Source organism: Durio zibethinus, chromosome 11, assembly GCF_047325235.1.
Source record: "Durio zibethinus cultivar Kanyao isolate XHJ-2024 chromosome 11, ASM4732523v1, whole genome shotgun sequence".
In the NCBI taxonomy this organism is placed as follows: domain Eukaryota; kingdom Viridiplantae; phylum Streptophyta; class Magnoliopsida; order Malvales; family Malvaceae; genus Durio; species Durio zibethinus.
Genome location: NC_143172.1, coordinates 3,645,951 through 3,658,765, shown reverse-complemented (window position 1 = coordinate 3,658,765; position 12,815 = coordinate 3,645,951). Strand labels below are relative to the sequence as shown.

The following is a 12,815-nucleotide window of genomic DNA, read 5'->3' as shown; positions in this document are numbered from 1 at the left end:
TTGAGATTATCAGAAGTAAAGTGTTTTAAAATTGAAAAAAATAAAAAGGAGTCATCACCAATTTTTATTAGAGTGTGATTAATTACCCAAAAGTTTATCTTTTTAATAAAACTATAAAAACGGGTTTAAAGTTTATTAAAAAGATAAATTTTGGTCTACGAAAAATCAGGTTGGGTCCGGAAGTCGATTACGTGTAGGGAAAGATTAGCACCCATACAACGCTCATAAATTGGTACCATTTAATTATGCGCTATTTTCGATGTTGGATAAAAATGATTTTGACTTGAAATTTAATACTAATTCCCTTCGTTTTAAAAAATATTTTTGGTAAAATTTTTATTTAGAAATATTGAGAAAATCTTTAAGTTAAAGAATTATCTTAAAATTCTTTAACATCTAGGTAAAATTTAAAATAACTCTTTTCGCTTAAGATTTAACACAGCAATCTTTAAAATGAAATAACACTATTTATAAAAAATTGTTGGTGACTCTCCAACATTTAGACAGAGTATCAAGAATTATTTCTTTCGGAATGTTATTTTTATTTTATTTTGTAATATCACAATTTTTTAAAAAAGTATTATTTTTTTTATTATAAAATATTTTATCACCAAGTAGTAAATAAAAATTAAAGACAGAATAATGCAAATAATTACTGATAATTATATGCTAATGTATGTATGCCAATAAATGTTATGTAGGATGAGATGTAATTTAAAAGTTGGATTCTTAAGTATAATGAAGCCACCCGACTCTCCAACATCTAGGCAGAACTTAGGTGCGACTGTTTATATTTAATATCATAATTTACTGTTATACTATCTTATCATTAATGCGAATTACGAAATCATGTGAAAAGACTTAACGAAGTAAAATTTCCTAAATACCTCATCATCTAGGTGACATTCGGGAACAAATTACTTCAAATGAGATTTTCACATGTGTCTTTAAGATTTTCAAAAAGTTTTTAGTAAGAGCTTGAGTAGAAGTTTTGAAGGTTTGGTTTTAAGGTTTAGAGGATTTTAAGACTTGAATTTTAGGTTATAGAAGGTTTAAGGTTTTGAGTTTAGAGTTTGAAAATTTTAGGGTTTGAGTTTTGAGGTTTGAGATTTTGATTTAAGGGTTTGAATTTTAAGGATTTTGGATTTTGGGTTTTGGGGTTTGGATTTAAAGGATTTCGGATTTTAGGGGTTTTAGAAAACGCGAAGATCTCTAAAAATCTCTAACATTTAGGCGGACTTTTCAGAGCAAGTTCAATTTTTATAATTTTTTAAAAATTAATTTAAGAAACATAATTTTTTTTAAAAAAAAAAGTTCATTTTTTATGAAAACTTATTATCAAAAATATTATTAACTTATTTAGTATTTTTTATAATAATAATTCTCCAACGTCTAAGCCAAATTATTATTTTTGAAACATGATTTAATTCCTTCCAACATCTAGGCAGAAAAAATAAAAAAAATTCTATTATTATTATTATTATTATTTAAACATTTTTATTATTATTAAAAAATAATTAAAAAAATTATCCTAACAAATTTAAAAATTTATCATGCATAAATATAAAAATACTCAAAATAACAAAAATAATAATATATAAAAAAATTAAAAAAATTTTAAAAAATTTTTACTTGAACCGAACCTATCAACGGCAGTTCGGTTCGGCGCGTGGTTCGATTGAACCGATTGAAAAATGGTTCGGGCCGATATAAGGAGCAGTTCGGTCTGGTCAAACTGGTTCAGAACCGCTGAGGAGTCAAGTTGACGGGTTGGTTGCGCGGACCCCAGGTCGGGTCCGAATCCACGCACGGATCCTTCCCTGCCCAAAACGATGTCATTTTAAGCTTTGCTTTCCTATATATAACTAAAGATTTTTTTTTGTTCATTTTTTTCTGTTTCAAAAAAAAAATGGAGAGAGCTCTGGGGCTCTCGCTGTCCAGTCGTCGGACCACTGCACCGACCGTCACATGGGTCACTGCCGACGGTCGCTGCCGGTGGTTTTCGATCGCTAAAAAATGCAAAAATTATTTTGAAAGCTCTCTTCAACGTCTTCTTTTCAGATCTGGCTCTCTTTTCGTCAGAAACGGTCTTGATCGTCGTAGATCGAGGCTTGAAGTTTTTTGCCTTCTTTTTTTTTTTAAATGAGATTGATATATATATATTTTTGCTTTTGCAGGTAGCTCGACGTTGGGTTTCTCCTTGCGGGGAGGACTGTGTTTGTCTTTGTTTTTTTTGTTTCAATTTGTGTGTTTGAGTTTTTTTTTGTCTAGTTTTCTGATGGGTAGGAAGTTTTGTGGGAGGTTGGAGTTTTTCTGAGTGTGGGAAGCTAGGACTTTTCGTGGTAAAGGAGAGTTAGGGTTTTCTCTGGTTTCATCGAAATAGGGTGCTGTGCGTTGCACCGACCGTCGTGTGGGTTACTATCAATGGTGGTTAGTGGTGATCGAAAAAAGGTCAAAAAGTCACCAAAAATTCCTCTCGACGCCCTCTTTCTGAATCCGACCTTCGTTTTGCCTAAAAGAGCTTTAATAGTTGCAAATTAGTCTTCGAAGTTTCTGATCGCTCATCTTTTTTTTTTTTTTTTGGATGGGCTTAAACTGATGATTTCTCTTTTGGTTTCAGGGCGGCTGTGGTGCTAAGGTTCCTTTTATGTAGATCTGTTTCATTTTTTTGTTTCGATATTTGGGGGGTTTTCTCTGGTTTCGTCGAAATCGGGTGTCGTGCGTTGCACCTACCGCCGTGTGGGTTACCGTCAGTAGTGGTCACTGGTGATAAAAAAAGGGTCAAAAAGTCACCAAAAATTCCTCTCGATGCCCTCTTTCTGAATTCGACCTTCGTTTTGCTTAAAAGAGCCTTAATAGTTGCAAATTAGTCTTTGAAGTTTCTGATCTTTCATTTTTTTTTTTGGGACAGGCTTAAATTGATGATTTTTCTTTCTGGTTTCAGGACGGCTGTGGCGCTAAGGTTCCTTTTTTGTAGATCTATTTCATTTTTCTGTTTCGGTATTTGGGGGGTTGTTTGAAATTTGAGTTTTTATGCGTAGGGATAGGAGTTCTGTCTGGAGTTGTTAAAAGTGTTTTGAGGGAGGTAGTTAGTCTAAGCTCGAGGGTTTGTCGTGGAGGTGGATTGAATAGGTCTTTTTTTTTTTTTTTTCAAAGAGAGTCTAAAGGGGAAAGAGGCTGGGGGTTTTAAAGAGCTTCAAATAAGGGGATTTAAGTAACTATATGGTGACTGTAGGTGGGTTGAATAGGGAGCTAGTCAGGGGTTGGACAGGAGGTTGGTCGGAGGCGGCAACGACGTCATACCAACCCTCTGATTTCTGATTTCTGTTTTTTTTTTCTTTTTTTATTATTATTAATTTTTTAAAATTATTATTATTATTATTATTATTATTAAATTGAAATGAAAACAATAAATCCAGATAAAATCGGTGTCTACAATGGTTACAAGTTTAACAGCAATGTTCAATTTATCCCACAGCAAGTCACTATAGCAAGAAAAAGAAATTTGGAAAATGAAATGCTCTCTCGGCATTTCGATTAATAATCTGATGACTATGAAAGATCATCCTATTGGCTTTGCAAGGACAGATAATTTCATCTACTAGTCTTCACTCATTGGGGTTCATCTCTGAATGGTAGTTTTAATTGTAAATCTTCTTAATTATCAAGCACCAATACTTTTTTAATCCATGTGGTGTTTGTGTAAGTACAGCGAAGCAACTTGCTAATTATTTATAACAATCACCATTGAAGGAACGAAGCAAGTAAAGGTTGGTCTGAAATTTTGGGATCAAATTCTATGGGCCCAAAGCCTTCTGTTCATAAGTTACCAAACAATCAAACAAAAAATCAGATCCTGTAATATCATTCAAGTTGCTGGTTGGAAACTGATCTTGTCTCCCTAGGCGCGCCGGAGGAAGAGGGGGGGGGGGGGGGGGGAGGGAAGAATTGAAGATTATTATTGAGTTTTAAATTAAAAATAGAATATAATTTCCTTTCATTCCATCTATCTTCAATTGAGTATGAAACTTCGAAATTAAAATTTTAAGTTCTACAAATTAACTTGTTTATTTGGTTGAATGAAGTATTATCAATAATGAAAAATAAACAATTCCATTGATATAAAAATATAACCCAAATATAATATTGCTAATTATTAAAGCCATTGCATTTAGCAAACTTTCATAATTGTTGAGAGTTTGTAAATGTGAAGATAAAAAAGTATTTATTAATATATTTTCCTATGGATTCCATCAGCATTATTATAATATCGATTGCGATAGATTTAAATAAATAATTATCAACCATGGTGAGTTAAAATATATAATTATTAGTTATATAAGATTTAATATTACAACCAATTGATCATTATTTTAAAAATTGATATGATCTGTCTTTGAAAAAAAAAAAAAAACAAAAACCTCAGGTTCAACGAAAAATTTTTGTTGAGAGAAAAATAAAAAACAAAAACCTCAAGTTGGAATAAATTATTGATAGAATATTAAATTTTAATTTTAATTATTAAAATTTAAATAATGATAATTTCAAATAAAAAACATATTTTTTTTATATGGGCGGTAATCTATTTTGACATTATATTATATGCTCATTATGATATTATTATATTTAATGTCTAATTAAAGATTCTTAAAACCACATCTCATAAAAAAAAATTCTTAAAACGAGTGGTGCAACTTCCATGGGCGATTAAAGATAAACAAGATTATGAGCCATTTGTATTATCCAAAGATATGAAGTCCTATTCATCCAAACGTCATTGCATTAAACTGATATATAATATATTCTTCTCTTATTGTGCAACTTGACAACTCATAATCAACCAACTAATTTTTTGAAACTTCATATAGATGGCCTTACTCTCTTCTTTACTTCACCTTATCCAAATTGAGATGCCATATGCTGAACAATTGACATTGTTTCCAATGTGGCATTGTCCCATTTTTATGCGGTTGACATGTCATATGCTGACTCAGACACACGTCGACGTGGCTGTACTTCTTTGCTGACAAAACGTGTTTTGGTTGGTCCATCATTTTCCAATCAATTTGAACTCAAATGGGAAGACGACAGCCACTTGTTTCATTTGAATGCTACCCTAAACTTTAATTTTCTTTTTTAATAATATGAGAGATGGGATCTTTAGAATGTTAAAGTAAATTATCCCATATTTAATAAATTTTTAATTTTTTATAGTTTTATATTTAAGTTAAATCATTTTACTTATTATCAATTAATTTTAAGTTTGATACTTAACATGATATTAAAATCAAAAATTTTTTTTGTTATCTTTTCTAAATCTATCACATAAAAAATTTCTTTCATTTTCGTTTACACATAATGAGATCTTATTAAAATGAGTTATCCCACATTAAATAAATTTTTAATTTCTTATAATTTTATATTTAAGTCTAGTTACTGTAAATTAATTTTAAATTAAATGTTTAATAGAAGATAATGTATACAATTTGTGACATTGGTCTTAGGATTAAGAGATTGAATTTTTAATGATTTTCTAAAGAGCTTGCCAAACCCATTCATTTCATGTTGTTAATTTTTAATTTGCTTAACGAGGAATGGTCCAAAAGAGGAAAAAAAAGTTGATGTTACCAAAGAAAGATGATAAATTTAAGGAGAAAAAGTATATAGGTATAATTAAAAAGAGACAAAGGGAGACCTCATGGGGACTCCTGGATTGCCTAACAAAAAATTTTTTATTGCACGCCAATGTTTTTAATTTCATTTTTGTATGTGGTACAATTTATTAGTATTACTCCCTTTGCATTTAATTATTTGAAGGTAGCAAGGTAGAGTTTGATATATTATTAATATAGTGTTAGCCAAAATAAATGTACCATAAATTGATATTTTACATTAAAACAAAAGGAAAATTGGGTTTTAAAATTGACATTAGGCGTGCAATTTATTATTTCCACCAAAACGATTTTTCAGAACAATGTCAAATTAAAAGAAACTTGAAAGAAAGTTATGGAGAAAATGCCCATAGCAGTCTACCATGTACTCCTTGGGCCATCTCTTTCTGCCTTTGATCATCAAGTTTCAAACCCAACTTTTCTTTCATTTTTCCAATTTTATCGTAATCCTCCCAAATGCCTTTTATTTGTTAATCTCGAATGCAGTGGATAAAATATTTCAAACACATCTTTATCTTGATTTAAAATTTAAAATAAATTATCTACATATAGATTTTATGTATAAAAATAATAATAAAATATAGTTTTAAAAAATTATTTAATAAAATTTCATTTATAAAATTAAAAAATTTCATTATTTAATATTTTTTTATTTAAAAAATACATATAGCATTATCTAATTTGTTACTTTTTTTTTATTGGATACATTACCTAAAAAAGAAAACTATAAAGTCAAAACATTAACTCACTTGTGGTCTGGCTGAACCAACTCATTAAACCAAAATTTAAGGTACAAACCCAAATCCTCACGATTTTAGTGTACGAAATTTTCTTGTCAGATAGAATGCTTATCCACATTAATGTCAAGGCAGTCCAGAGATTTCAGCACCACCAAAAATTTTCCAAAACGTTGGTTAACGTAATTCTGCTTAACAAAACAAAAATTTACTAAACCAAAAAGCCATGGTTAACTCAATTCTGCTTAACAAAACAAAAATTTACTTTGACTTTTATTTTTTTTCAATTTTTGTTAGATGGATTTATGATCGTCAAATCAAAATCCAACGTCTGCTTTGTTTTACCGTCAAAATCGAAGTCCTCCCTGTCAGCTTCCTTCTTTCTCTGTCTTCTCTTTTTTTTTTCTCGGCAAACAAACAGACAAACCAGAAACAAAAAAACAATCCTAGAAAAGGAGTACCCGTCATTGTATTGAAGTACCGCCCCACTCTCTTTTGCCACCTCTATCGTTCTCCATCTCTCATACTCCCTCGTTTTATGATTTATTATCAATACTCTGCCTTAGAACTTTCTAGTTGTCTCTTTTGTTCTCTTTTTCACTTGATGGGTGCAAATTTCTCTGCTTCGTTCATCGACCGAAATGATTTATCATCTGTTTCTTCATCATTCTCCAGTTTGGGGGACTTGCCAGAAAGCTGTGTGGCCTCAATTATCGGGTATTTGGATCCTCCAGAGATATGTAAATTGGCAAAGTTGAACAGAGCCTTTAGAGGTGCTTCTTGGGCTGATTTTGTGTGGGAATCGAAATTGCCACCCAATTATCAAATCCTTGTTGGTAAAATTCTAGGCTTTGTGCCTGAAAATTGGGGTAAACGAGTCATTTATACAAAGCTCTGTAGAGCTAATTCTTTCGACGGTGGCACCAAGGTATGGTTTTTTTTTTTTTTTTTGTTTCTGTTTTTTGGCTTTTTTTGTTTGGATACCGAGAAAGACTGGGATTTGAAATTCTCCGTCTAGAATCTTTCTGTGTTTTTATTTTTGATGAGCTGATTCTTCTCATAAAGACTAGAAACTTTACTTTTCCTTGTGTTTTTTTGCTTTAACTCAGCAATCAAATAGATAATTTTCTTCAGGGATTTGATTTGCAATTTTAAGTTTTTTTTTTCTTTTGTTATTTCTGAATACAGTTTCTACTAGATGACTAAGTTGTATTAAAAATTTCCATGATTTGATAATCCCTTAATTGTTTCTTTGATTTATAATATGGTCATATAACTTTAATAAATTTGAGGGGGAGCAAAGTGAAAAAGGAATTAAAAGTTTTATTGTAATGGTTGCTAGAGCTTAACATTCATGGCTTGCATGTCTTATTGATGGCTTGAGGATATGGGTTCCTTTTGCAGAAATTATGGCTGGATAAGAGCACAGGTGGTGTTTGTTTGGCAATCTCTTCAAAGGGGTTACGGATAACGGGGATTGATGATCGAAGATATTGGAATTATATTCCTACTGAAGAATCTAGGTGAGATACAAAGAAGTTATCTTATTTTTTGTGTGTAAATATCCCATGTTGAGAAGAATGGGAGGATTTTCTAGTTTCTCATCATGATTTTTTTAGATTGGCTGATCAAAATCAAGAGTGTCCGGGGCATATGTTGCCGAATTTATCCAAAGTATGTTCTTTTTTTTTTTTTGTTATTTTTATTGTTAAATCTCGATGTATACTTTCGATTTCCATTTTTAATGCTTGATGATGATGATGCTGTGATTTGGCAGAGGTATAGGAAATTGTCTAAATGTGATTTGGTATCCCTGGGTCCCTGCAAGTTTCCTCTTTAAAACCTTGCCTCCTTTATGAAAAACAAAACAATTCCTGGATGCTCACCACTTTTGACTTCTTCCCTGGTTTCTCATTCCCATGGTTGAAGTCGGCTGTGGTTAAAGCAACTGTGTTTGACATTCAAATCTTTATATTAAATTGTGGGGACAAAAACTTCACACATTATTTTATATAAATTTAAGGATTTCTTACAAAACCAGTTCGGTGTCAGTTACGATTCTCACAAAAAGAATCCACCTCTTGTTTTTCTAGGCCTGTTCATATAACTGACTTCATGTATTGGAAAACAGCTTAGTTTTTTTAGCTTTGTTATTGCATCTCATAGTCATGGCAACTCTTAGCAGTTAGCAAATACCATATTGGAAATGCTGGTTGGTTGGACAAATAGATCTTTACACCATGTGTTGAAGTTTAATGGCTGGCTGGATATTGATTTCAATTTTCTTTTTCTTTGTAATTTAGGTTCTGTTCCGTAGCATATCTTCAGCAAATCTGGTGGTTTGAAGTTGATGGGGAGGTGGAATTTCCATTTCCAGCGGGGTCCTATAGCGTTTTCTTCAGACTGCAGCTGGGTCGTGTCTCCAGGAGGTTTGGTCGCCGAATCTGCAACTCTGAGCATGTTCATGGTTGGGATATAAAACCTGTAAGTTTTCAGCTATGGACTTCGGATGGTCAGCATGCCACATCACAGTGCACTTTGAGTGAGCCGGGGCATTGGTTTCACTACCATGTGGGAGACTTCAATGTTGAGAACTCAAATTCATCGACTAAGATTAAGTTATCTATGACTCAAATTGATTGCACACATACAAAGGGTGGTCTGTGTTTAGACTCTGTGGTCGTATACCCAAGTAAATTTAGAGAAAGATTAAAGCACAAAGGATTTTTGAAATGCACTAAACCCATGTAATTAAATTAGAACTTTTTATTTTGTAGAGCCGTGTACACATATTCAAGGATAGTATAATCAAGTTCTAGCTGGTTTTTTGAGTCAATTTTGTGTATAAAAAAATATGATTGCACCTTTCTTTCTCCTTTTTGTTGCGTTTAACTTCAATTTAGCTTAATAAACCAAATCAATAAGCAAAACAGTAGACAGAAAACCTGCAAAAGGAACAAAGTGAATCTGTGCTCGCAAAACTCTTACCTTACGTCAACATGTAATGTAATTTCATTAAACCAATTAAAAGAAAAGAAAAAAAAAACTAATTTTGGGTTTCCGTTCATTGGCTATATGTTTAAATAAACTTGACGAAAAACACTGCCATAAAAATGGGGACATTGAAAAACTCGTGAAAGTTTTTTGATTTAAAGGCACAACCAATCTGTTAAACTTTCCAGCCATGACTCAGGTGATAATCACCTGCAAGATTCCCATTTTTATAATAATCACGAACTCTATTACGAACCATTTCTGAAAAACCTGGTTCTCCTTTGATAAAGCCAACATTTAAAACACCCAAAAATTCCCTACTGGAAGCTGCTGAGACATTTTGCATGTTCTGACCAGTGCTAGATGAGTTTCTTGGGCATCTGCAGTTGCCATCCTGTCAAAATCTAATCCCCTATTAAGCTTATATGCTCCTTTGGATCGAGTCTGGTAGCCACCAGCAGGAGTGGTACAACCGCTCCCTTCGTTTAATTTTTCTTTATCACCATTATTCTCCGCCCTGCTGTTACCGATTAGCTCCTGCATACACTCTTGAATATTTTTGCTGCCTTCAGAAAAATTATAACTTGACAAGTCATTAACTAGTAAGTCCTGACGTCCCAAGCGGGACGTTTTAGGACCATATAGTGGTTTGATAGATGCAGACTCCTCAGACCTTTTGAATTTATTAGAAGGTGCTTTTTTCCATTTCCGCCTTAACAAGTTACCGGGTGCTTCCTCATTGGGACCAATCAAATGTGGTTTGCAGGTTATATTTAGGCTTACGTTGCTGCTGCTGTTATAATCAGGAGATAAGGCCATCAACTTATCATCGAGGAGATAAATCACACTTGGAGCTTCTGGGAGCATATCAGAGAGCTCATACATACATGTTAGAAATCACTTGAGTCCAAAAGTTTAAACTATTAGATTATTGGATCCTTCATGCATATATAAAATATCTCATTCAAATTTTTTAATGATGTGAAATTCTTTACTTACATGTGAACCATATCCCAACAATATTTTCCGTTCACTTATGAGTTATGATCAAGTTTCACCTCGGCTCTTCCGTGTGAGTAAGTCCTTATTAGCACATCATTTGGGCTAGGAAATCTCATATCTCTAATACGTTTTTGGTCGAGGGCACAACACTCAACCTAGGTGCTTAGGTTGTCTCAGTACTCCCTCAAGCTTACACTTCAGGTTGACTCAACACATCTTCTGCATATTATCATATACTTGCTGCATCCAAATCGAACTTTTAATGCCAGTGTTTGAATACATGGAGTTGATGAACGCAGCCAACCTTCGATCTGTCAACAATCTCCTTTAATACCAGTGTTCGAGTATATGAAATTGATGAATGTGATCAACCTTCGATCTGCCAACAATCTTCCCCAGCAATACTACTAAGACTCAAACCTATGACTTTTCGAACTCGCCAAAACAACAAGCTTTGATACCACTTGTTGGACTTGAACCAATAAACACAATAACGTAAAAACAATATATCGCAATAAACCCACAGTAATAGACAACAATCAATAATCAACAATACATAAAAAATAAAGCACATCAAGATTTATGTGAAAAACACTCTAGTATACATAAAAAAAATCACGGACCACCAAAAAAATTTTTACTATCAAATAATGGATATACAAAATTCTTTTCTAGCTAAAACTAGAGCTAGAGCTAATCAACAACTAGAGAGACAATTGAATAAATCTCATTAAATAAGTAACTCAACAAATACACCATGGATTTGTTCTTATAGAGTTTCAAACCCGATCTTCATCGTTCAAAATGTAAAACTTTGAATCATAAATCTGCTGACAATGTTTCAACTCAATCGGACTACGAATTAATTTTCGTTTAACCAACTCTCACTTTTTTTTTCTCTTTTGTTTTTTGGCTTTTTTTTCTTAGTTTTATGACTCTACCTTAAAATAGCTCCACCTATTTTTATTAAGTAGCTAGGGCATTATGTAAAAAAAAAAGATCAAGGCCCACGACCTTTAATTGGTCCAAAACCAATTACATTGGGTGGATTTCATTTTTCTAATAATCTTCCCCTTCAGCCCCATTAAAAGTAGATTCATCACCATAGCAATGTCATTTGAAACTTACCTTAGCCAAGGAACCTATTCCAATCAAGTTATTACAAAGCTCAAGCTTTTCTCTAATAAATATCTTAGTCAACATATTTATTTCATTCTCATTAGTATGAACTTTTTTTAACAACATCTGTTGTTCTTCAATTACTGAATGTAACCAGTTATATCTAACATCAATGTGCTTCGTTTTAGCATGATACATGACATTTTTACTCAAATTTAAAACACTCTAGCTATCACAAAATATCACATACTCTTTTTGATTCAAAATTCAATTTAAGAAAAAAATATTTCATCAAAAGCATTTTTTTACCTACTTCAGTTGTTGCAATATACTCAGCCTATGTAGTTGACAAAGTAACACACTTCTGTAATTTAAACTGCCAAGACATAGCTCCTCTTACAAAAATGAACAAATACCCTGAAGTAGATTTTTTACCATCAAGATCACCTACCATGTCAGCATCAGTAAATTTTTTTAGAACTGATTGTGATAACTCAAGCATATTTTTGAGGTGACCTTCAAATACCTGAAAATCTATTTCACTGCTTCTTAGTAAACTTTTTTCGGATTAAAAAAAAATTTGCTCATTACACCAACTACATGAGCAATATCAGGTAATGTACAAATCATAAGATATATTAAAGAACCGACTGCAAAAGAATAAAGAATAATAAATATAGCTAGTTGCTCTTATTTAGACATTGGACAAGATTCTTACTCAAATGAAAATGGTTGGTAAATGGATTACTAACTGATTTAGCATGTTACATGTTGAATTTATTAAGTACTCATTCAACATACTTTTTCTGTGACAACCATAGCTTTTCAACTTTCTTATCCCTGATAATGTTCATATTAAGAATCTACTTTTCTAAACCTAAATCCTTCATGTCAAAGGAGTTAAATAATTATTCTTTCAACCTGTAAACCATACTAACATTTTATCTCACAATAAACATATCATCAACATATAATAAAAGAATAATGAAGTTATCATCAGAGAAATTTTTTGACATACACATAATGATCTATTATCGTTCTTTTATAGCTATGACTCATCATAAAAGAATCAAACTTCTTGTACCACTGTCATGGAGCTTGTTTCAAGTCATATAAGCTTTTCTTCAATTTGTAAACTAAGTGATCTTTCATTTTCACTTCAAAACCCTCAGACTTATTCATATAAATGTCATCCTGTAAGTTACTATGCAAAAATACAGTTTTGATATCAAGTTGCTCAAGCTCAAGATTCAAACTAACTGCTAATCTTAGTACTACTCGAATGGAACTC

At 32.1% G+C, this 12,815-nt stretch overlaps 1 protein-coding gene across 1 annotated transcript; it reads left to right on the top strand.

The window, feature by feature from the left end:
• Positions 1 to 6,500: 6,500 nt before the first annotated feature.
• On the top strand, positions 6,501 to 9,245 carry LOC111289359 (F-box protein PP2-A12-like). Its single transcript, XM_022880337.2, has 3 exons — positions 6,501 to 7,337; positions 7,814 to 7,932; positions 8,713 to 9,245. Exons 1-3 carry the CDS (start codon positions 6,636 to 6,638, stop codon positions 9,158 to 9,160), a joined length of 1,269 nt encoding a protein of 422 aa, XP_022736072.2. The 5' UTR covers positions 6,501 to 6,635; the 3' UTR covers positions 9,161 to 9,245.
• The last annotated feature ends 3,570 nt before the right edge of the window (positions 9,246 to 12,815 follow it).

What these genes read in the sequence shown, in the direction of transcription:
- LOC111289359 (XM_022880337.2), top strand. Translation starts at nt 6,636, where the DNA reads ATGGTTAACTCAATTCTGCTTAACAAAACAAAAATTTACTTTGACTTT. An exon ending in CTTTCGACGGTGGCACCAAG is followed by an intron (nt 7,338 to 7,813) that starts GTATGGTTTTTT and finishes TTCCTTTTGCAG; the next exon opens with AAATTATGGCTGGATAAGAG. An exon ending in ATTCCTACTGAAGAATCTAG is followed by an intron (nt 7,933 to 8,712) that starts GTGAGATACAAA and finishes TTTGTAATTTAG; the next exon opens with GTTCTGTTCCGTAGCATATC.